At 43.9% G+C, this 23,674-nt stretch overlaps 1 protein-coding gene and 1 long non-coding RNA gene across 3 annotated transcripts; one reads left to right on the top strand and one right to left on the bottom strand.

The window, feature by feature from the left end:
* Positions 1-71: 71 nt before the first annotated feature.
* On the bottom strand, positions 72-19,500 carry LOC147618214 (zinc finger protein CONSTANS-LIKE 10-like). 2 transcript variants are annotated; one of them, XM_086774659.1, is made up of 6 exons: positions 18,886-19,500; positions 16,546-16,908; positions 16,190-16,435; positions 897-963; positions 612-777; positions 72-509 (listed from the first exon to the last, which is right to left on the bottom strand). In XM_086774659.1, exons 1-6 carry the CDS (start codon positions 19,498-19,500, stop codon positions 380-382), a joined length of 1,587 nt encoding a protein of 528 aa, XP_086630785.1. In that variant the 3' UTR covers positions 72-379. The 2 variants fall into 2 exon arrangements, with proteins under 2 accessions (XP_086630785.1, XP_086630786.1); XM_086774660.1 differs by having other exon boundaries at positions 16,244-16,435.
* On the top strand, positions 692-20,299 carry LOC147618213 (uncharacterized). The gene is made up of 2 exons (XR_015262076.1): positions 692-822; positions 18,341-20,299. It is a non-coding gene; the product is annotated as an uncharacterized LOC147618213 (long non-coding RNA).
* The last annotated feature ends 3,375 nt before the right edge of the window (positions 20,300-23,674 follow it).

The raw sequence follows: 23,674 nt of genomic DNA, 5'->3' as shown, positions 1-23,674 counted from the left end.
CAGAAAGGACGCATGTGCCACCTGTCTTCTATTAGAAATTTTTACTTCTAATGGAGAAAATTTACTAATTATAATATACAAACCGCAGATAAAAAAATAATGTCACTTATCTTTACTACAAGTATCCCTCTGTACAGTGAGTGACATGAACGTGCAGGAATGTCCAGTGCAGGAACATCCAGACACATGTGTGTCAGAAATGCCTAGTCACATAAGTATCAGGAATGTCCAGTCACCAGTGCGCATCAGTCACATGACACAGAATGTGCAAAGTCACGTGACAGGAATGTGAATCACAGGGAGATGTCTAGATAGCACGTGGAAGTTGGTGAGAGATGCAAGTAGGGCAAGTAGAAACATAGCTTGCAACAATTGACCATCATGCACTTCTACTTACATCCAGTGGATCATAATCATAGACCTCTCCAGCCTTCACGAACCGTCCTTTGATCCGTTTACGCACATCTGCTCGTGTTTTACGGGACAAATAACGGATCTTTTTGTCATACCTACGAAGGCATGCGTGGGTATTACTTCAAGATACAATCACCACTTGTAAACATGGAAAAGAAATGCCATTTGAAATTAGGTGTTTTAAGCACCCAGCATACCTTCGGGTTTTCTTCTTCTCGATGTATCGAAGCATGGCATTGTCTCTTGCTTGAGTTAGAGCAACAGTCTCCATACTTGCAGGTCCCCAAGAAGGCTCGATTTTTGGAACCAACGACGAAGCACCGCAGTCAAGATAATCAGCACCATTACTATCTGCACTCAATCCTGAAGACAACAAAAGGGTGGTGCGAGTTGGTATTAGAGGCACTGGTATGATACATATGCCCCATTTTCAAAAAAAAATCTTGAATCAAAGTTGAAAGTTCTTGGTTTTGATGGAAGACCTGAACTCAATGGGTGAGAAGCCAGCATTTCAGTAGAGAGGCTGCTTGCTTGTCTCACCGCGCATGCCTGTAAAATAGATGAATAGAATTGAAATAAATGTACATGGACTGCCCAAAAAAAAATCCGAGAATTCTGAAATGTCCTAGCTACAATGGGCATGTTCTTTGGCTCTCTCAGAGAAACTCCAGCTCCTAGGATGGTGGCCCTCCTCTTCCTCCCTCCTCTTTCCTCCTCCTCTTTCTCTCCTTTTCTTGTCTTCGAACTTTCTCTCCTTTTCTTCTCACCTTCCTCTTCCCTTCCAACTTGTTTCTTTCCTCCTCTCTTCCTCTTCTTTTCTTGCCCAAATTTTGAAAATACCAAAAAACCTACTCCCAAAATCATGAATTTCATACCCACTAGTCCCAAAAAATGTATCTTCATCTTTCTGTTGGCTATGTAATAAATTTGGTATGTGTATATAAGAAGTGTCATTTCGAAACCTTTGCGTTTCGTCCAAAACAGACGAAACAAAACCTTCGAAACAACGAAATGACAAAACGGACGAAACGTTTCATGTTACTATGCTTGTGCCACCACCAAGTTGAGGAAACTAACAGAGACTCCACTAAGCTTGTCACCACAGAGAAAAATGCATCAAATGACAGATGGTGCTGATTGCAGATGCCGCCAATTGATTCGTCGCGTGGATGACATGGAGAAGCACTGAATAAACTCCTGCTGATGTATGGATATGATGACCGTCATGCCCACCTACATGATATACAAACCAGGCCATGTGAGCCCACCCTTAGGAAGGAGGAATTGTGTCCTCGAGGCTTGAACCCACTATATTCATTTTTGAAGGGGTAAGCTCAAACCACTGGGCTAATGATTTCAGGGTATAATAGAAGAACCCTTTTATGGTCATATTGGGCCTTAAGGGTGCTCAACCCCTGGCCCAACTTTTGGGGATCTGCCTGGGCTGCTCTTGCCCAGCCCACAGGCCGTAGACAACCATCCAAGTCGCTCCAAACCTGTAAATCAGGCCCAATGTTGATTTTCTGCCTGCAATAATTTATGCCTGTAACATAGCGGAAGCCTTCATGCCTTAATCACAGCCCTTAAGCACTCTGTAGAAACCTCAATGCAAAGCACATGAGAGCAGAGAGAGAGAGAGACTGGTTTTCAGTATATGTATTATGAACATGGAAAAGGTTACATGTATGCTTGGCCATAAGCCTTCGCAAAAGGGCTATTGACTACTTCTACTGACTACTAGGATTGCTGAATGACCTGATCCCCCAAAAGGGAATGAGATGATTATCTACAATGATGTCTGATGCTTATATAGGCCCCTAGAGAGCAGGTCGGCCACCCTTGAAAACGCTTATGTGGAGATGTACTTGGGTGATCCACACTAATAGACTGCATGCCCTTGGTATTGGCTCTACAATCCCTGTCTTTGAATGCTAAGAATGACCCATGACTTGCCTTTAAATAGGGATTTCTGTAGCAAGTCGTAATCAGGTCCATTTTCACCTTTTAGGTCATAAAATGTGTTCATATTGTGCCCATAATATATCCCAACCATTGGTGCATATCTTGGGCACCACTGGGCATCTATAAGGCGCCAAAAAGGCTCCAAACTGCCCATATAGTATATAACTTTTCCCTTAAAGCCGTTGTAAGAAATATCATGTCTACATGGCACTAGATTAAGGTGTACATATCCCCTCCTGCTAAACTTGGAGCTAGGGTGCACCTTTGGGCACCTATAAGGCTGCCAAAAAGGCTCCAAACTACCCATATAAGACCTCTAACTTTGCCCTTCAAGCGTCTATAAGAATTAATCATGTCTACGTGACACCAGATTAAGGTGTACATGTGATATCCCCTCCTGCTAAACTTGGAGCTGGGGTGCACATGATACGCCTTTGCTCCATGCTGTCGATTCGACCCCGGACTAGATCTCCCATATGGTGTCTCCACCACTATCTCCTTGGGAATTACGGGGAATGGAAATAGCCCATTTGCCTCTGGAAGCTTTATTGGCATGGTAGAAACCTTGGAAACTGAAGTACTTATCTTCTACTCCTCTTCAATGGATTCGGAGATAATTGTGGTTGTCACCTTCTCAATGGCTATAGGAACTCGCATGGAATCTAGAACCGTTGTGGCTTTGCATGCTTGAACGATTGCACCTCTTGTTTGACCTCGACTTGCAGATCCGACATGGTTTCTAGTGCCTCTCTGGTATCTCTTTGTCCTTGGTCTTCTACTATGGTACTCTTGTCCTCTTCCTTGGTCTTTACCACACTTGTTTCCAATGGAGTACTTTGCCTCATCATGGCAAACAACTCCATTCATTTTCGATACTGTTCTCAAAGCGTTCCCTTCTTTGCCGCCTTCTTCTTCACATTGTTCCTTTCGGCAATCTAGATCTTCACATGCTTGTCAGTAAATCTATGCACTTTTTTGGGATTCCCATTTGATACTTGCCCAATTAGCTTCACTTTGCCTTCTCATCAAAGCTCAAATATCCTCCATGTTTTCAATGAAGAACTGCTTGCTTTTTTTTCCCAGCTAGAATCAGCCCCAAAATCCTAAACCTAGGCTTCTACATACATCCTAGACACCCTAGAACTAAGCTAGACTGAAATCTAGACTTTCTAGCACTATACTATATTGACAATGAGCAAAAAACTGATGCAAAAAGGCTGATTTAATGCAAAAACACAAACCATAATTTTGCTTGCAAACCCTAAAATGTAAACCCTAATTTGCTGATTTACATGCAAACCGTAGCGTTGATGCAAATCTTTTCCTAGGAAGAACCTAGACATGCTTTGATACCAATGTGACATAGCGGAAGCCTTCATGCCTTAATCACAGGCCTTAAGCACTCTGTGGGAACCTTAATGCAATACGCATGAGAAAAGAGAGAGACACTGATTTTCACTATATGTATTAGGTACATGGAAAAGGTCACATGTATGCTTGGCCATAGGCCTTCCCAAAAGGGCTACTGACTCCTAGGACTGCTGAATGACCTGATCCCCCAAAAGGGAATGAGATGATTATCTACAATGAGAGCTGGTCGGCCATCCTTACAATTGTCGGCCTGTATAAATATGTCCACGACTGTATATATGCATGTGTTTGTCTTCACACGTGTGGAATGATGCTCCTGACTCCTACCTATACTACTGTCGACTCCAAATGATGCTCCTGTAGAAGCCTACACTAATCCTAGATGCTGTCCTAAACAAGGATCTATTGAAGATATGTTGAGATTATGCCACGCCCACGGATGTGCATGTGACAATGCCCGTGTGGGGAAGTTAGTGGTATTTAAAAGGCATGGGCTATTTATGGCTCCTAGTTTACAGGAGGCTAGTGCCAGTGTCAACTCACGTTGCCGCCGCCGCCCCTGCACATCCTTCCAACCCCACACAAAGCCGAGCTAACCTCCCCCTCTCGAGAGCCGATTCATCCTCGCTCAGGATGTCCCTGACACCATCCGACAGCCTCCCCCACCATCACCTCCTCCTCCCCCAAGCCCGCCTCCACCTACGTCACAGAGGGGAGACTGCCCGGCCTTCATCCTCCAAGGCATCTTAAGTAACCTATGATTTTTTTGTGTTTCTTGCTTGTCCATGCAAAGGGTAGCTAGACTATCTTGATAAAGCACAAGCAAGGAGACAACACTCGCTCACTTCAACAACAAGAAGCTAGCCAGACGGAAAGCTGGAGTGAAACAAACAAGAAGGGAGAGGAGACCAAGAAACCAAAGGATGAGAAATCGTTTCATAGTTGCATACAGTATCTGTGATGCGGCGGATTAGAGAGCCCTAATCGTGTGATTAAATAAAAGAGAATAATTACTAGACAACACTTAACCAAATTCACACAACACAAAATGAGCAATACACCACACTAGGCCCGGAACAGCCAGCCTGTTAGAAATTGTGCATCTCAATGTATTTGGGGTATTGCCTATTTATGAGGTTTTTTATATTTTTCTTCCTTTTAGTAGGTCATGGGCAGTCGGCCAGCTCCCTAGCATCACTATAAAAGGGGCCCTCCCATATTCACTTTTTCATCCATCTAACCTATTTGACAGGCACATGTTCTACACCATCTGCTGGCTGATATTGCCATTGTAAAAGCCTCTTGCTACATAACGTGATGTTCATTGTCTGATGTCTCTCTCTCTCTCCTTTGCTGTCCCTCTCTCCTATGTTTTGCTTCCGCATTGTGCAACTTTATCATGGTATCAATTGCCTAGGTGACCGGCACTTCAAGGCGGCAGCGGCGGCGAGTTTCCAAACTGCAAGAAGTTCAGTGTTTTGGGAGCAGAAGAAGGCTTTGCGTTTTTGCTACATATGCAGATTTCCAAGCGGCTGCATTTTTCCTCACGACTTGGCTGCTGCGTTTTCCTCCTGAAGGCTGCGTTTTCACTTTGGTGGCTGCGTTTCTCTTCTAGGGTGCTGTGCTTCAGCTTTGGTGGCTGTGTTTTTGTGGTGGCAGCAGCTCTTTCTCCCCTATGCTATCTTCTCCATCATCCATTGTTGTAGGTGGTGCGTGGGCTGCGTTTTCAGCCTTGGGCATGAAAGAATGGGTACTATGCTGTGATACCCACTAAGAAATGCTGCAAGAACTGTACAACACTGTATATGGACAGCAAGCATAAAGGAGAAAAGAAGATCACTGCTGAATATCACCAGAAAAGGTAGTACATCATGTGGAGCACCATGAGGGAGGTCCCGTAGATGCTGCCTATCACTACAGAAGCTGAAAAGAGAGATGATATGAGGGAAAAGGGAGCCAGCCCTTTTATACTACCTCAGTATGCTGGTCGGCCAGCTGTAGCAAAAAAATGCTATAAAATGCCTAAAGATCACGAAAAAATGGTAGAAAAAATGCTGAATAATCTTTGCTAAGATATGCCAATGCAGGGCTTCATATAGAGCCAGATACAAGCATGAATATGCATGGAAAAGTCCATCTGGGGATGAAATAATTTCCAACACCTCCTTTTCAGCGCTAGATGGGTGGACCAGGTCCGGTACGGTCTCCGGAAGAAGCCACGAGAAGATCTAGAAGATATCGAAGACGAAACAACATGATCAATTTGGAGAGAGAAGCCCTCAGGAGATGGAACCATAGATAGCTCCGAAAAATGTGGTACCTCCTCTGCATCTGCAACAAGTATCAGGACCGAAGTAGAATCCTCCTCTGAAGAAGAAGGAAATAAAACAACCACTGGAACAAACTGATCATCAGTGATAGCTGAATTTGCCAGGTTCGAAGTAGGGACAGGCTCCAAGATAGTGGAGATAGTGGAAGATGCCTCCTCTGAAACATAAGAAGGAGAAGCAACTACCAGGAGAGAAACTGCCAAAGTAGGAAGCTCCAGAATATGTGAGGATATCTCAACAAAATCATCCACCTGCTCTGTAGAAGAACCACTATCCTCCTCTGAAAGAGAGGAGAGAAAATCTGCAATAATAGCATCAGCATGAAACAGCACAAGGGAAGGAAGATACTCATTCAAAGGGATGAGAGGGGAAGAGAAGAGAATCCCCAAGAGGGGAGAATGGTGATCTCCAGAAGCCATCACCTCCAAGAGCCCAAGCCTCCTTTAGAAAGACTAGAAGAGAGGGTGGGTGAGAGGTGTTAGCACTTTCATCCCCAGTTTCTGCTCTTTTATGGTGCCCATTTGGTCCCCTTTTGTATGGCCCTTGCTTGTGGGCAGGCCACCCCTTTTTACTATTTTTCTAGGATTTTTCCCAACCATTCTGGCATTTTTCCAGCCGGCCAACACTTCCCCACTATAAATAGTGGGTGCTGGCCTCTCATTTCTCATTCAGTCTTGTACATATTTTGCTCCCTCACTTATGAGACTAACAGTGTCTCTTGCTTGGGACTGTTTTGGTTCAGTATATTTAGCATAGTTTGCTTGGGACTGTTTTGGTTCAGTATATTCAGCATAGTTTGCTCCATATCTCTCTCTCTCTTCTGTTCAGCACATTCTAGTGCCACTCTGCTTCCACTCTGTGCGCTCTTTCATGGTATCAGAGCTCCCGGTTTAGCAACCTTTCTGCTGCCCCAGATTCAGCCCTGTTTTCAGCACCTACTCCTCTGCGTTTTCTTCCAGATTCATAGCTTTTGCTGCTGCGTTTTCTGGACAGCACCCTGATGGTCGCTTTTCCTTCAGATTGGCTTCACCAATTCAGCCATCTGGATCTTGTTGATCAGCATTTCGTTGCCCACTTGGAGATTGGACTGCAGGCGGCCTGTTTTCTACAGGGGACAGCACTTGTTCACTGCTGTGTTTTCCTCTCCAGTGGCCCTTTCCCTTTGCAGAGGGGGCTTGTGGTGTTGCAGGCTTTGGTGGCACTCTTGGTACCTGTGGAGGACACCTTTTCTTCAGAGTTTGTGCATTTCTTGAGATTGAGCCCAAGCTTTTGTGATGGCTGCTCCCACTTCTCTTCATATGTTTGCTGAGTCTGCCAAGTTGGATGGTTCCAACTACACCCTATGGAAGGTGAAGGTGAAATCGGCCTTGCGTGACGTGGATCTCTGGGATTGGCTTGTTACACCGGCCAATGCCACCCCTCCCACCCTTGCTTCCGGTGGTGTGACTCAGGCACAGATTGATATTTGGCAGTCGAATGATGGACGTGTTTTCTCCTTCCTGATGTTGAACTATCAGGATGCTGCTCACTCTCATGTGCATACAGTAGATGCTGCACATGAAGTTTGGAAGGCTTTTGCAAATCTCTATGAGATTAAGTCTCCGGGTCGGATTTTGGCATTGGAAAAGCAACTTATGAACTTATCAGTTTCTGCGTTTCCATCTTTATCTGCTTACATCTTGAAGATGAAAGATCTCCGAGACGAGCTTGCTGTTTGTGGCAAGGACATCTCCACAGAGGATATGGCTATTCGGCTGCTCTCCAAACTTCCAGAGAGGTTTGATGCATACTTTCAGTCTCTGGTTTCTTCTCCTCGTCCTGTTCCAGTTACTTGGGAGGAAGTTCTCCCCTCCGTTATGCAGATTGAGTCTCGCTTTGAGGAGCGGATTGGCACCTCCAGTGGCCCTGATGGAGCTTTGGCAGCACGAGATAAAGGGAAGACTCAACAAAAGAAAGGAAAAGGGGGTTCTGACAAGAACTCCAAGGATTCCGATAAGGATAAAGACAACAAATCTTCAAAGAATAAGGACATTGAATGTCATTATTGTGGCAAGCAGGGTCACAAGTCACCCCAATGTCACAAGAAGAAGCGTGATGAAGCAGCAAAGAACTCTTCCTCAACGGCGGTGTCTCAACCCAAGAAGGATGATGGAATTCTTCTCTTCGCAGGTACTCGGCATATACTTGCTCTTGTGACTTCTCAATCACGGTCTTGGATTGTTGATAGCGGTGCTACTGCTCATATGACACCCCATCGAGATTGGTTCGAGGACTTCACTGCCAGATCAGGCGGGATCACTCTGGGTGATTCTTCTTCTGTGCCAATGCATGGTCATGGCACTATCCCCATCTTCCGTTCTGACGAGGACAAGAGGTACCTCTCTGACGTTCTGTATATTTCAGATTTGGCTTTTAGCCTTTTGTCAGTGAGTGCTCTTACAGCTCAGGGTGCGGAGGTGATCTTTTCTCGTTATGAGATTACCATTCGTGATAAGGCGACTGGTAGCATCTTAGCTCAGGGAGTCCAAGATAGTGGCCTCTACAAATTGACCGCTCTGCTTTCTTCTGGTGCTTCTTCTGCTCTTTGGCATGCTCGGTTTGGCCATTTGAGCTATCAGCTTTTGCAGCGAGCTTCGAAGGATGGGTTGGTTGATGGATTACCTACCATCAAGGCTCCGTCTTCTGCTTGTTCCTCTTGTTTACAGGGGAAGCAACACCGAACCGCCTTTCCAAAGGAGGCGACACACAGATCTTCGACATCACTTGCTCTCATTCATGCAGACTTATGTGGTCCTATGAGTACCGCGTCTTTGAGTAAGGCGTTGTACATGCTCGTGATGGTGGATGATTTTACCATATATACTTGGGTTTTCTTTCTGAAGACCAAGGATGAGACTTTTCATCACTTCTGTGATTGGAAAGCCGAGGTGGAAAAAGAGACCGGTCACTCGGTCAAGGCTCTCAGGACCGATGGAGGGGGTGAGTTAACATCCCAGGAGTTTCAGCAATATTGCAAGACACATGGCATTCGGAGACAGCTTACTACAGCATATACTCCATCACAGAATGGAGTTGCCGAGAGGAAGAACAAGACCATTATGGAGATGGCCCGTGCTATGCTTGAGCATTCTTCATTACCTCAACGTTTCTGGGCTGAGGCGGCTTCCACTACTGTCTACATTCAGAATAGGTCTCCTACTGTTGCTCTTCCCAACAAAACTCCATATGAGGCTTTCCATGGTGAGAAGCCCTCCGTTGTTCATTTCCGGATATTTGGATGTACGGCGTATGTTCATGTGCGCCTAAGGAGCACCGCTCCAAGTTGGACTCGAAGTCTCAGCGCATGACTTTTCTCGGATACAGCACTGTGTCCAAGGCATATCGTCTTTATGATCCTCAAGCCAGTAAAGTTGTTGTGAGCCGTGATGTGGTGTTCGACGAGACTCCTACATCTTCAGAGGGGCGTGGTGAGCTGCTTCTTCCTGCACCTCCTCCTCCTCCTCCTCATGCTCCCGTTGTTACTGTTACACCTCCAGCTAAGGATACTCAGTCAAATGATGATGACCCTGCTTCTCCTCCGGCGAGTTCGAGCAGATCTGTATCTGGTTGGTATTATCAGACAGTTCGTGACTCTGGGTTACGTGAGCTTCCTTCTGCTCCTCCACCTGGTTCTCTTCGGCGTTCTTCCAGAGTTACAGGGAAACAAATTCATGAGGGCAACATGTTTGTTAATTATGCTCTTATGTCTACAATCATCAATGGTCCTTCTGATCCCACTTCTGTAGACGAGGCTCTTTCACATGAGTCTTGGCGTCATGCTATGCAGACAGAGCTGGATGCTATCGAACGGAATGGCACTTGGATTTTGGTGCCTCGGCCTCTGCAGCGTAAGGTGTGCGTTGGATTTTCAAATCAAAGTTCTGAGCTGATGGCAGCTTGGACAAGCACAAGGTGAGGTTGGTTGCCAAGGGTTATGCTCAGCGCTTTGGTGTCGACTTCGATGAGACCTTCGCTCCGACGGCCCGGATGACTACCATTCGCACCGTTCTTGCACTTGCAGGACATCATAGATGGCCCGTTTTCCAGATGGACGTCAAGTCGGCTTTCCTGAATGGAGAGCTTACACAGGAGGTTTATATTGATCACTCATTTCTCATTCAGTCTTGTACATATTTTGCTCCCTCACTTATGAGACTAACAGTGTCTCTTGCTTGGGACTGTTTTGGTTCAGTATATTCAGCATAGTTTGCTCCATCTCTCTCTCTCTCTCTTGCACTCTCTGTTCAGCACATTCTAGTGCCACTCTGCTTCCGCTCTGTGCACTCTTTCAAGAGGGAACCAGAAAGAGAAGAGAAGAGAATGACTCTCTAGGTAAAGGCTATAAAGCAGCTCTGTAGAAAGAAATTGCAGCACTTAAGGCAGTCCTCCCGAGTGAAAGCGCAGCTCCACAGAAAAAACGCAGGTTACTGATGAAGAGAACGCAACAAGTGAACAGCTCCTATATGCTGTAAACAGTCAATAGTAGCAAGAAATGCTGCAAGAACTGTACAACACTGTATATGGACAGCAAGCATAAAGGAGAAAAGAAGATCACTGCTGAATATCACCCAAAAAGGTAGTACATCATGTGGAAGAGCATGAGGGAGGTCCCGTAAATGCTGCCTATCACTGCAGAAGCTGAAAAGAGAGATGATCTGAGGGAAAAGGGAGCCAGCCCTTTTGTACTACCTCAGTATGCTAAAAAATGCTATAAAATGCCTTAAAAATACCAAAAAATGGTAGAAAAAATGCTAAATAATCTCTGCTAAGATATGCCAATGCAGGGCTTCATATGGAGCCAGATACAAGCATGAATATGCATGGGAAAGTCCATCTGGGGATGAATTAATTTCCCACAGGGCAGCAGCGGAGGTGTTTCTTCCCATGTGCTTCAGCCTTGCCTTCATTTGAGAGGGTGTTGTCGGTCCTGTTCTTCACGATGTTCGCGTTGTTTGGAGCAGATCTCTAGACAGCAGTTGGTCCTCTTCTTCAGCGCCATAGACTTGTGGCATCTTCAGCCTGCCTCTTCTTTGATGGATCTACCTCCTTTGTGGGTGTTTTCCGGCAAATTTTGGTGGACTGTTCGCTACTGTACAGCCCCTTTCTTTCTCAGTTTTGAGAGGGGGCTGCTTGTTCCTCGTACCTCGTTCCGTTGGAGAAGTGTTGGAGATTGGTAATGGAGTGTTAATGGCACAAAGGCTTGCTTGCAGAGGTGTACTATTGCCGTGGATATGGGTTCCCTCTTGGAGGAGGAGTTCTCAAGAGCAAGTAAGGTTCCCTCCTAGTGGACAAAATCAAGCACTTGCTATAGTGCAACAGACAGGACGGTGTCATGCTATTCTTCTGGAAAGCAGGTTCATTTGGCCAAGGATTGCAAGACCAAAGGTAAAACCTAGGCTAGGACCAAGTTTTCAAAGACGGGCAATGATCATATACACGAGGATGACTCTGATACTTCTAGTGTCCCCAAGGCTGCACAAGCCAAGGAGGACCTGGATGGTCAGCTTCTATAGTTATACAGATAGTTCTCCCCCATGTGCTTCCAACCAGAGGAGGCTTATGGGCGCGAGAGGGGGCTATTAGTAGCTCCATTTGTGGTGCATGGAAACCGTGAGTCGGAGTTCCAAGCATTAAAAATATCTGGCGAGACAAGTTCATTTTGGAGCTATGGATTGGATGTGTTCCACATCTGCTGCTTGGTGTAGCAGAGATTATGGACTGGATATGTTCTAAGTTCATTGTTCGAGGTTTTTGGGATGTGATGTGTTCACAGTCCACTATTGGGGGATAATGGGTGTGGTGTGTCTAGCAGCTCATCATTTTATCCTTGGAGTTCACTGCACACTTGTGTGGGAATTCGAAGCCGAGCAAAGTTCCTTGTTGTTCGTGGTGGCATTTTGTTTCAAGGAAACAAGTTGGCAGGTGATCTTTCCAAGGTGTATCTGGTACTGCACAATACTCGAGTGTCCATGGTTGCATCTTCATCAGCTTATCTTCTTCCGACTTTGCACACTATGAGCCGCAGAGGGGGTGTTAGAAATTGTGCATCTCAGTGTATTTGGGGTATTGCCTATTTATTAGGTTTTATATATTTTTCTTCCTTTTAGTAGGTCATGGGCAGTCGGTCAGCTCCCTAGCATCACTATAAAAGGGGCCCTCCCATATTCACTTGTTCATCCATCTAACCTATTTGACAGGCACATGTTCTACACCATCTGTTGGCTGATCTTGCCATTGTAGAAGCCTCTTGCTACATAACGTGATGTTCATTGTCTGATGTCTCTCTCTCTCCTTTGCTCTCCCTCTCTCCTATGTTTTGCTTCCGCATTGTGCAACTTTATCACATGCCCCCTTAAGGAATAGCTTTGTTCCAGTAGAGAATTTGGGATACAAGAGGGAGGGTGCCTAGCACCAAACTTCCAAGTACAGTATGAAAAAAATAACAAACAATACCCAATCCCAAGCCACTTGGCAAGGATAGGGTGCCCTCCACCCATCAAGGGCATGTCTCCAACTTCTTCACACCAATCCTTGTGGATCTCTCAAGCCTCACCCAATCTCACATAGACTCCTACATGGAACTCTCAGGCCACGCCCAGACTTCTCTGTGTTCTTCACAGCTTCCAAACACTCTTCAAAGAGAGAAACTCCAAGAACAGCAACGACACCATCTTTAAGCTGTTTTACAGGTTTCCATGCGACAAAACACTCAAAACTGAATTTTAGGGTTTGTGGCAGCAGATTAGGGTTTCTGGCATCTGGTCATATAGCTTTGTACTTATCCGTACAGGTCATACGGATCTGTACAGCTCTTCAGCAGATCATATATCTGTATAGAGGGTGCAGCTCAGCTAAATGGAGGCGCCTAGTTCACAAGAGAAGATTTGGAGAGGTTAGTTGGTCATGCACACCTACCAGTGCCACGTGTGGACAGTCCATGGCAAGTGTGAGGGGCATATATACCTAGATGAATCCAAGAACATGCCCATATTCACCTTATAAGAAAGTGCAATTTATAACCTCATGGAAGTCATCCACAAGACAATAAACCATCAACTCCATCATGCATAGTATGCACTAGATACTACGACATCCCCACTAACGTCATCAATGCCCAATAGTGGGTGTAGAACTTGGTATCAATATATGCTCCCACACACACACCCCACGCGTACATACACACACACATAAGAGCATACATTCATACAAAGATGTGTGTACTGAGTTCCTGCTAGAGCTCCGAGATACAAGGCAGACTCAACCATAATAAAGCCTAGCACTAAGGATCATACAGGGCAGGTCTGTGTGAGGGGCAGCCTCCACTCACTATTAATTATATTTTGGGCACCCCACACAGGCCTTAAGAGGACACTTGGTTCAAAAATGAAGGTAGAGGGTGCCCATGTGCCATAAATGCCCGGTGCCCATTTTAAAAGTGTTCACACACACTAATTAATGTGTGTGAACACCTCAAGCTTGAAAATTTGGCTAAGTCCAAAGCAAGGCTTGAATTTTTCCCTTACTTTAGAAGCTTGCAAAATGACCACCACTAGTCTACAAACAAAGGCACTTACATGGACCCCGCGCACTTACACACACATAAGAGCGTACATTCATACAAAGGTGTGTGTACTGAGTTTCTGTCAGAGATCCGGAGATACAGGGCAGACTCAACCATAATGAAGCCTAGCACTAAGGATCATACAGGGTAGGTCTTGTGTGTGGGGCAGCCTACACTTACTATTAATTATGTTTTGGGCACCCCACACAAGCCTTAAGAGGACACTTGGTTCAAAAATGAAGGTAGAGGGTGCCCATGTGCCATAAATGCCCAGTGCCCATTTTAAAAGTGTTCACACACTAATTAATGTGTGTGAACACCTCAAGCTTCAAAATTTGACTAAGTCTAAAGCAAGGCTTGAATTTTTCCCTTTTTTAGAAGCTTGCAAAATGACAACCACTAGTCTACAAACAAAGGCACTTACATGGACCCCATGCGCACACACACACACACACATAAGAGCATACATTCATACAAAGGTCTGTGTACTAAGTTTCTGTCAGAGCTCCGGAGATACAGGGCAGACTCAACCATAATGAAGCCTAGCACTAAGGATCATCCAGGGCAGGCCTGTGTGAGGGGCAGCCTACACTTACTATTAATTATGTTTTGGGCACCCTACATAGGCCTTAAGAGGACACTTGGTTCAAAAATGAAGATAGACGGTGCCCATGTGCCATAAATGCCCGGTGCCCATTTTAAAAGTGTTCACACACACTAATTAATGTGTGTGAACACCTCAAGCTTCAAAATTTGGCTAAGTCCAAAGCAAGGCTTGAATTTTTCCCTTACTTTAGAAGCTTGCAAAATGACAACCACTACTCTACAAACAAAGGCACTTACATGGACCCCACGCGCGCGCGCGCACACACACACATAAGAGCATACATTCACACAAAGGTCTGTGTACTGAGTTTCTGTCAAAGCTCCAGAGATACAGGGCAGACTCAGCCATAATGAAGCCTAGCACTAAAGATCATACAGGGCAGGTCTGTGTGAGGGGCAGCCTACACTTACTATTAATTATGTTTTGGGCACCCCACACAGGCCTTAAGAGGACACTTGGTTCAAAAATGAAGGTAGAGGGTGCCCATGTGCCATAAATGCCCGGTGCCCATTTAAAAGTGTTCACACACACTAATTAATGTTTGTGAACACCTCAAGCTTCAAAATTTGGCTAAGTCCAAAGCAAGGCTTGAATTTTTCCCTTACTTTAGAAGCTTGCAAAATGACAACCACTAGTCTACAAACAAAGGCACTTACATGGTCTTGTAGCCAATAGTTCCAAGTGTCCCAAGCTTTACAAGATTGTCCCATGGCAACACAGATAGCACACAAAAACAAAGCATTCCTCTAGCAAATCATCTAGCCAGCACATGCAAACATGAGCAATGCACATGCATATGAAACTCGGAAATCCCTGTTCTCATCACAACTTGTATGCATCCCAAAGTTCTAGTCACACTAGGGTTCCCTGGTGTGCGTGTGCTCCTACTCCCCTTGGTGGCACACCTTTTCCAGTCTCACTGGACACTGGTTAGAAGCCAGGGTGTCATCAACGACTGGTGGCATCTCCCCCCTATTCTAAACAGTTGCCCTCGACCCTCAACTGTAAAATCTTGCTTACTCGTACTACGGAGTAACTTAGGACCGAGCTAGATTCAACTTAGAATCACTTCCTCATTCTCAACTGAGACAAGAAGAAGGCTTTTGCCCATCTTAGGGTTCTTCACTTCAACTTAGAAGTGACTGGTGCCTGCACCAACTTAGGAGAGGAAACTGTCCAACTTAGGACATCCTTGTCTCAACTTAGAGACCGGAAATTTCCCAACTTAGGGTGTTATACTTCAACTTAGAAGGATATACAAACTCTATCTCCAACTTAGAAGCAGGTATGGGATCCAACTTAATATCGGAATCATGAAATCCAGCTTTTCACCTGTTGTGACGTGGGCTGAAAGTTGCTTCAGCCTGGCATGATCCATGTCTTATGGATCTAGCAAAACTCATCAAATCATATTACATATGGTAGCTCTTGGACTTGGATTCTCATCTAGGAATACTATCAATGCTTCTGCATATTTACCATTTCCCAACGTAGGGTGTACAACTTAGACAAACCAAGCATCATCTTGATCACATAACAGAATGTCTTCATGCAAATTAAAGGTAGCAACACTATGCATAACAACACATAGCTGGATTCTGCATTCTGTTTCCAGCCATCATATGATAGCAAAAGAATCATAGTAAGCAAAACATTATTCTTGCAAATCAACTAGCCAGCACATGCATATGGAACTTTGAAATCCCCGCTCTTAGAACTTGTACCCATCCCAGGGTTCTAGTCACACTAGGGTACCCTGTTGTCTGTTCCCAATCACACTGGTGGCACACCATTGCTAGTCTGACTGGCACTGGTTGGAAGCCAAGGTGTCAGGGGGAATGCTGTGTATGTGTGCATGTGCATGTGCATGTGCATGCTGGGCTCCAGGGGGGAGGAGATACGCACAACTTGTGAATCCAAGAAGTTCCCCTCGGGTATATTTTCCATATGTGCACTCACTTCAGAGAAAGATGTGCTGTTTCCCATAGAAGAACAAGCAGAGACCAGGTCTTCAAACAACTCATCATCACAATTAGTAAAAATGTCTTCATAGCTGGAGAAGTTGAGATCATCTTCACTGTTAGCAAAGCTTCGAAAATGGTTATCACCGTGACCTACATCTCCCACATTATCAAGACCTGTGCACCACAGCTGCAGTAGCCAAAAAGACAAGAAATAGATAGTCAAACACATCTCATCAGAAGCTGGCATCTTCCTTTATCACAAACCTCCTCATTGTGGTAATGCTTTCTAAAGAATACCTCATCATTGTCACGTCCCAGTTGAGCTGGTCCAGGAAGTGAAACCTGGTTCATGGAAATCTTAAGTGGCACTTGATTGTTGGCTTTTGAATGTTGCTGGTCCCTTCCTCTTGGCTGTGTATGATGCTGTAACTCTTCGCAATTGAAATGATCAGATAAGGTGGTGGTTATCATACATTCTAATGCTATAGAACCCAAAGGATGCCTGTAAGATTGGGGGGGCACGCACTGCTGCTCTGAAGAAACCTGAGGTTGCAACCTTTGCAATTGTAGCAATTGTTGATCTACAATTTTCTTCTGCTTTCCATCTTCCTCAGTATTCTGCAATTGAGCCATGTCTTTTGTGGCTGTGAGGATGTTATCCTGCCAAACCAAGTCAATTTGGATCAATTTTTATAAGGTTCGAGTTTCAGAAAAACAAACACTTAACTACAGTTTTCGAATCTTTTTTCTGTATGCCTCATGCTTGTATTTCCCAGTCACATGGTGTCACATGCTACCGCCTCCCATAGTTGCATGTGTGTCATATGCATCAGCCTCAAACATCAGATGGATGCCCTTATGTCTAATGGAGAACACTAAGCTTAGGGTTTGGCAGTACCATGTCACTGTAAGTTCTATCGAGGAGGGGACAGAGGCCATAACTGTAGTGAGATAGGAATGCACAGGGATTCAGACTAGGTGCAGACCTGTTAAGGGATAACAAAAACCTAGGCAGTTGGCCTATGGAAGTTCAAGGCAGGAAGTCATGTTTAAGGCAGACAAGTTCAAAGAGCTTTAGTCATGTTTGAGGCAGCCAAGTTCAAAGAGCTTTAGTCATGTTTAAGGCAGCCAGCAAGCTTCCACAATAGATACTTTCATAAGACTGGAATATATCCATAATTGCACTTTCATTGATAGTCAAGCTTCAACAATAGTTGAGCAAACACAATCATAGAGTGGTGCCATTGTTTGTCAATTCATTCATACATTTGTATTAGATATAATTGCACCATCACAATTCCAATTGTCATCCTGGATTTGCAAGGATTGAGCCAGGATGGCTCAGTAACCATCCAACCAGTCTCAACATTTACGCATTACATACGCTTGGATCAAGTAAAGGACCCAGCTTCCAAGTCTTCCTTAGCCATTCCATTTAATCTTGTCAGGTCATTTCCGACCAAACCAGTCTTTGCCTAGTTTGGTAGCCTCAGCTCAACCAACTCCAGCTTTCTTTTGTGGACAAATCCAGCAATTGTGTGCAAGGACAGCATTGAACTTCGTTTAGAAAAGTAGCAGATTTTTTGTACATATGTTTAGACCAGTAGTACAACTACCAGTATCAGCACCAATACGAGACCCAGAACCAAGTCGAGAATCCAAACTAGATTGAATCAGATGAAGTTGTGGATTCAAAGTTCAAACCCCTACACTTGTTGAGAGTCACACTAACTGCTATGGATTCAGATCCAAATACAAATGGTGCAACAGGAATGTTGTCTCTGCCAAACCTAACACAAGCAGGAGGGGTTAATCACAGGCATCACCAGCCCCCATAGATGCACGTAAACATACTAGGTTAGGGTAGGTAACCAAAACTCTTACCAACACAGCCAAAAGGACAGCATACCATTAGTAAAGGTGTGCTGTCTACAGTTCATCAGCCCTAATCTCTTGTATTATGTTTACTGCTGTCTTAACCAATTCGAGTCAACTTTGTCACTATAATCAATCAGGCTTAGTTACACTGCTACAGCTGTCTGATGCCTGGACCGATAAAAACCTATTTTCTCTGATTCATGGCTTCTTTCAGGGATCACAACGATCACCTTTGGATCTAGTAGGAGATTGCTTGGTACCAATAAAAGAGGCATCAGCCTCTATCCCAGTGCACAAACAGATGTACCAGCACTGGATGGAAAAGATCAAGATCTGAGTCTTGGAGAGGTAGGAGATGTCACCAACAAAGCATTGCAATGCTAAGAAGGGGGGTGTACAACCCCAAACCAAAGCACTAGCCACAAGCCCCACAGCACCATCACGAAAACATCATATGGCGGGAAGTAACTAGCAAGTCAGGCAAAGGCATGGCTGAAAATGGTTATTTGGATTTCCTATACCTCCTTGAGACACACATAGGTCCTACACAGCGTTCTGGCAAAAAGTTCTTAATAGAGCAACTCCATGGTTTGCAGTCAGTCATGCTCTCTGGGGCAATGCCATGGTCCTAAAATCTTTAAGAGCTTGAAAAAACACACGAGCGCATACACATGCATGCAGGTGAACAGCAACCACACCCACACCCACCCACCGATGCACGTGCACACACGCACAATTGCTAATTGTACAAAGAGTTACCTTGATAAGATGGCAACAACCTGACGATGTTGCAGAGCCAATAGACTTGACAGTAAAGGCAGGCCCGGAAACCAAGGAGTGCGCGATTTCAATCATCCCTGTATGCTCACTGATGACAAAGTCAGAATCCCTTGTGTCATCTGTTACCAAATTACCATCCCAGCAGATGCCGCTGCCCCTTTCAATTGGCTGCTGAGCATAAGTAATACCCTTAATTTCAGTTGTTGAAATGATACAAGAGCTAGAAGCTGCTGCAGAAGGAGATGCTGTGGAGTGACTTAGGTCACATCCCCAAATATGAGCAAGCTCTGATGCAGACGGGCAGCCAGTAAAATACTCGATGGAGCGTCGGTTGTGGTGAGATGTGATGGGCGAGCTAATCCCATGTGTATCGAAATCACACGACTGGCAAAGGGATATGTTCTCTGTAATGCATCGAATAGCTGCAGGCCTGAGGTTACATCCATCACACAAAAGGGTCCTTGAATGTCTTCTAGAAACTGCATTTGCTCCATGGACATGCCTATCACATGATAAGCAAAGGCGGGCAAGATCGGCTGCACAATACACAGTAGATCGAACTTCGCCACAGAACTCACAGAGAGCATCCATCATGTGTAGTTAGGGTTTTGAACAAGCTAGGATTAAAGTTTCAAAGCAAGCCAGGGTTATGCTCTTCAGCCAGTCAGGATTTCAAGTAAGATGGGGTTCAACCAACTCAGGTTCTTTGCAAGCTAGAGTTTTGTTTGAATAGGGTTTCCTGTAGACAGTTTTTGGGCACCACTGTGTAAAGCTTTGATGATGCTCAGACTGAGGGCATCAAGCTAGCCAGGGTTTGCAATCATAAAAAACCTGGAATTAGGGTTTGAATTAGGCTATGGTTTCCAATCAGCTCAGGTTCAGGGTTTTGAAGCTGTTGTGAGCTAGGGTTCCGAACCTGTTAGGCTTGCATGTGAACTAGTTTTGAGCATCTGTCAGTAAACCTTCAATGCTTGCAAAATGAGGCTTCTCCGCAGCATAACACTGTACTGCGACATCATCTGCAGCTTAGGAAGGCCTGTTTCCATGGAAGGCCAATGCCTTGAATAGAAGACTGATAACAAGGTCGCCATTAAATCTACAGAGAAAGAAAAGCCAATCCCAATTCACAGCTTGCCGATTCAATACGAATGGGTCATGTGAGCATCACACCAAGCTCTGTAGTTTTGTGTAGGTGATGAACAGGAGGCTTCCCCGAAGCGGATAAACACCCAAACAAAACTAAATATTAAATAAATCAGAAAGTGCTGCTTTGCGCTTTTAATGCTGCCCGCATTTTGGGTGGCCACGTTGTTGAAAAAGCGCTCGCAAAGGGCCCCTCATCGCTGAACCTTTTCCACCTTGTCCCCTTGTGGAACCCTTTATACATCAAAGTTCAAACCTATGGCCCAATTCACAAACGTCCGCGCCCAAAAGCACTTTTTTGCTGGCTTCTACGGACAAGCTATGATTTTGTTTTTATGAGTGTGACAACCAATTAACTGTTTAAACCCACAAATTTTGAAATTATGCAATCACAGGTCAATGGTGAGCCTTTTATACACTTGTCCACAAACTGTGTGAAACACTTTTTGTGCGGACACATGGTTTCCCCCAGTATCATGCTACCACATTAATGGTGGGAATTTCCATCCGGATGTGGATGTATGGACAAAAATTGCCCGGGCAAAGTGTTCCTGGTTTATAACCCTCATTTACACTCTCTGCCCAATATTATTCACTCTATGCCCATTAATTCATTGATGGGGCTCTAACATATTGTAAGGTTACACCTTACCTTCCCTAAGGTGTATTGGATGCTCTCTCTCTATTGGGCACTCTCTCTCTTTCTCCCCCGCAATACCCTCCTCCCATCCAACCGCCTCTGCCTCCTCCCTCTTCCTCGCTGCACATGATTCGCACCTCTCTTCCCCTCCCATTCGCTAAGGTTTTCGGCATCCTTTTCTCCTAAGGTTTCTACTTCGCTCGATGCTTTATCAACACCCTACCAGTCTTGCCTCACACCCACAAAAGACCCGAGGAGAGAGAGAGCAGATGCTATGTCGCGAGAGAGAGAGAGAGAGAGAGAGAGAGAGAAGTAGACTAGAGGGAAAAAAAATACATGGAAAAAAAGATACGCCACCACCTAGAATTTTCCAGAAAAATCCACCCCCCCAACACACATCCACGTGTTTCTACAAGCACTAACCCCTCATTCCATTTCTCCTCCCACGCCAAACTAATTAATTCTAAAAGAAATTTGGTGCCCATATTTAGTGTGATTCCACCTTGAATTTCTCCAAATTTTGGGTTTGAAATATGAGGTTTCAAAAACTTGAAAATTTTGAGAAGATTTAGGTATAACCTGCTCCATTTACTTATTATGGTTGAAGACTTACTATTTTCTTTTATCATTTGAAGCTTTTCACCATATATGTCGCCGGGCATATGCGTTCCATTGTCAAGATGCACTTTTGTTATCTCCTACGTGGCATTTTCGCAGCACATGTGACATTGTGAGAGGTGCTAGTTGTGGAGGGTGACCTTTTTGTAAAGTGCCTACCTTTTGTCTAGTTTCCATTATAACCTTTAAAGGAGAGAAAATACTTAAAAGCTCAAAGTGGGTAGATTAAGCCTATGTTCACATAAACTATGCAAACTAATATGAATATGCAGTGGACATGCAACATTCTCATATTTGCCTTTACAATTTGTTTTCTTTCTTCAAAAAAAAATACAAAATTAAGGCAATTAAGTCACATTTTAGCATTAGCATTTTCAAATAAAACTTGTTTAAGAAAAATTGGAGTTGTAAGTTCTATGATTTGTTGAGAAAAATGTTGTGAATACTACATTGAGACTCTTCTCCTCTTGAGTTGGAAAACTATAGTTTAGGCAATGTGTTGGTAGGAAGCTAGGCACTTCTTCTAGGGTAGCATAATGTTATTTGTCCTCTACACAGCTACAAAAAGTAGGGATAGTCTCCCATGTGAGATGGACCATCTAACAATATATAAATGAGGACATTAGATACATCGACTAAAAGTTGAACACCTACTAGAGGCATTCCACCTCTCTATAGTGTTCACAAAGATATGTATACATTGGACCTACAAAATTCTCATTTTACCAGTAAAATTTACTCTCAATTTCAAAATTTGTACGATTTTTTATTGCATTTTAGTTGTATTATTTTTTATGCATTTTAGTTACAAGATTCTCATTTTACTTGTAAAATTTACTCTTCTCAATTTCAAATATTGAACGATTTTTATTGCATTTTAGCTGTATAGTAGCTCAAAATTTTTTATTAAAAAAACATTAAATGGTAGCTGGCATCGATATAACTTCACTAGAGATTCTACAACTGGACTACACCGACTAGTCCACATCTACCTAGTCCACTGTAGCGTGTTCACATTATGGACCGCTTGTATGTACCTTGTATGTACTCTAGTATGTGTGTTAGTCACTTTATCTCCTTAGTAGACCTCTTTTGTTGAAGAATAACAATTTTCAGCCTCTCATCTTGTGTGTTCTCTTCTAGGGTTTGTGTGAGTGTGTGTGCTTTGCAAGAGCTCAAGCTCCTTTCTCCCCTGCATCTTTTCATGGTATCAGAGCTTGGTTCATGCTAAGGAGTTGAGTGGTAAGCAAGAGAAGCACAAGAAGCGATGCGAGGGTAAGAGCTTCATCTACTCTTCCCTCTCTGTGTTGGCTACTACACCCTTCATCAAGATATGGATAGAATCCTTTGTTATAATTTTGTGGTGGGATAACACACCAAGACCATTGTTGAATAAACAAATTTGTAATGAAGCGCATTGCACGATACAAAAAATATGGCTCAAAATGATGATGTGTTTTCAGAATAATGTTAGCCAATGTAGTAAACATACCCCTCTCACTAATCATGGTTCCATTCTTGGAAATTGGTAGTGAAGCGTCATGGGAGTCAGTAGAAGTCGAAACGGGGCTTCATGTACTAGGTGGTGCGGTGGAAGAGCTTCTAGGATGTCTAGAAGGTGGTTTCGAACATATCTATGAATGTGAGCATCCTCCAACCTTGATTAAGTTTAAGATAGAGAAGAATGTATCCTATGAACAATACCTCTCTCTTCAATCTTATTTAAATAATGGACTAGTTAACATGGACCTTTTTTCCCATTTAAAAAGTTTTTCATTATCTAATTGCCATTTTCACGCATAAGTGAGTTGTGTGCACAATTGCACGGTGGACCTTTTGGACAGTTCTTACCTTTCTACCTTGTTTAGTAGAGCTTGTAAAGGACATCAAAGGCTGACTCTTATATTCATAAGTTTGATAACTATGTTCTAGACAATATGTTGGTAAGGTCAATTACACATTGTTGAAACACTTGTACTTTGGTGCCTACTAGTAGTTGGATGGGGAGATGTGGCAACAAAAAACAAAGAATGGAAGATGGCTTTTACAATTGTCTCCAATGCTGAAAATTTCATCACTTTTTAGTAGGCCAACCACTACTTTAGAGAGATAAAAACATCCTTTTTAAAAGTTCTTAAAAGATTATTTGTAGTTTTAATATGTTTCTCGAATGCAAATTCCTTCAAGATGGGAAAAATATTAGGAAAAAATAAGAGACTCAATATAGGACATACATTTGTCTCCTAATAAATAAAGGAGCATTGTGCCATCTGCCTGCATTTACTATAAAAAAACATTTACTATGTTTTATAGTAAATGCATGTGTCATCTAAAAAAATCCAACATCTAGAATCCAAAAAAAAAACT

This window comes from Cibotium barometz, chromosome 35, assembly GCF_041138505.1.
Source record: "Cibotium barometz isolate CiBa-2024 chromosome 35, ASM4113850v1, whole genome shotgun sequence".
In the NCBI taxonomy this organism is placed as follows: domain Eukaryota; kingdom Viridiplantae; phylum Streptophyta; class Polypodiopsida; order Cyatheales; family Cibotiaceae; genus Cibotium; species Cibotium barometz.
The sequence above is the reverse complement of the archived record's forward strand: the minus strand, read 5'-3'. Positions and strand labels throughout refer to the sequence as shown.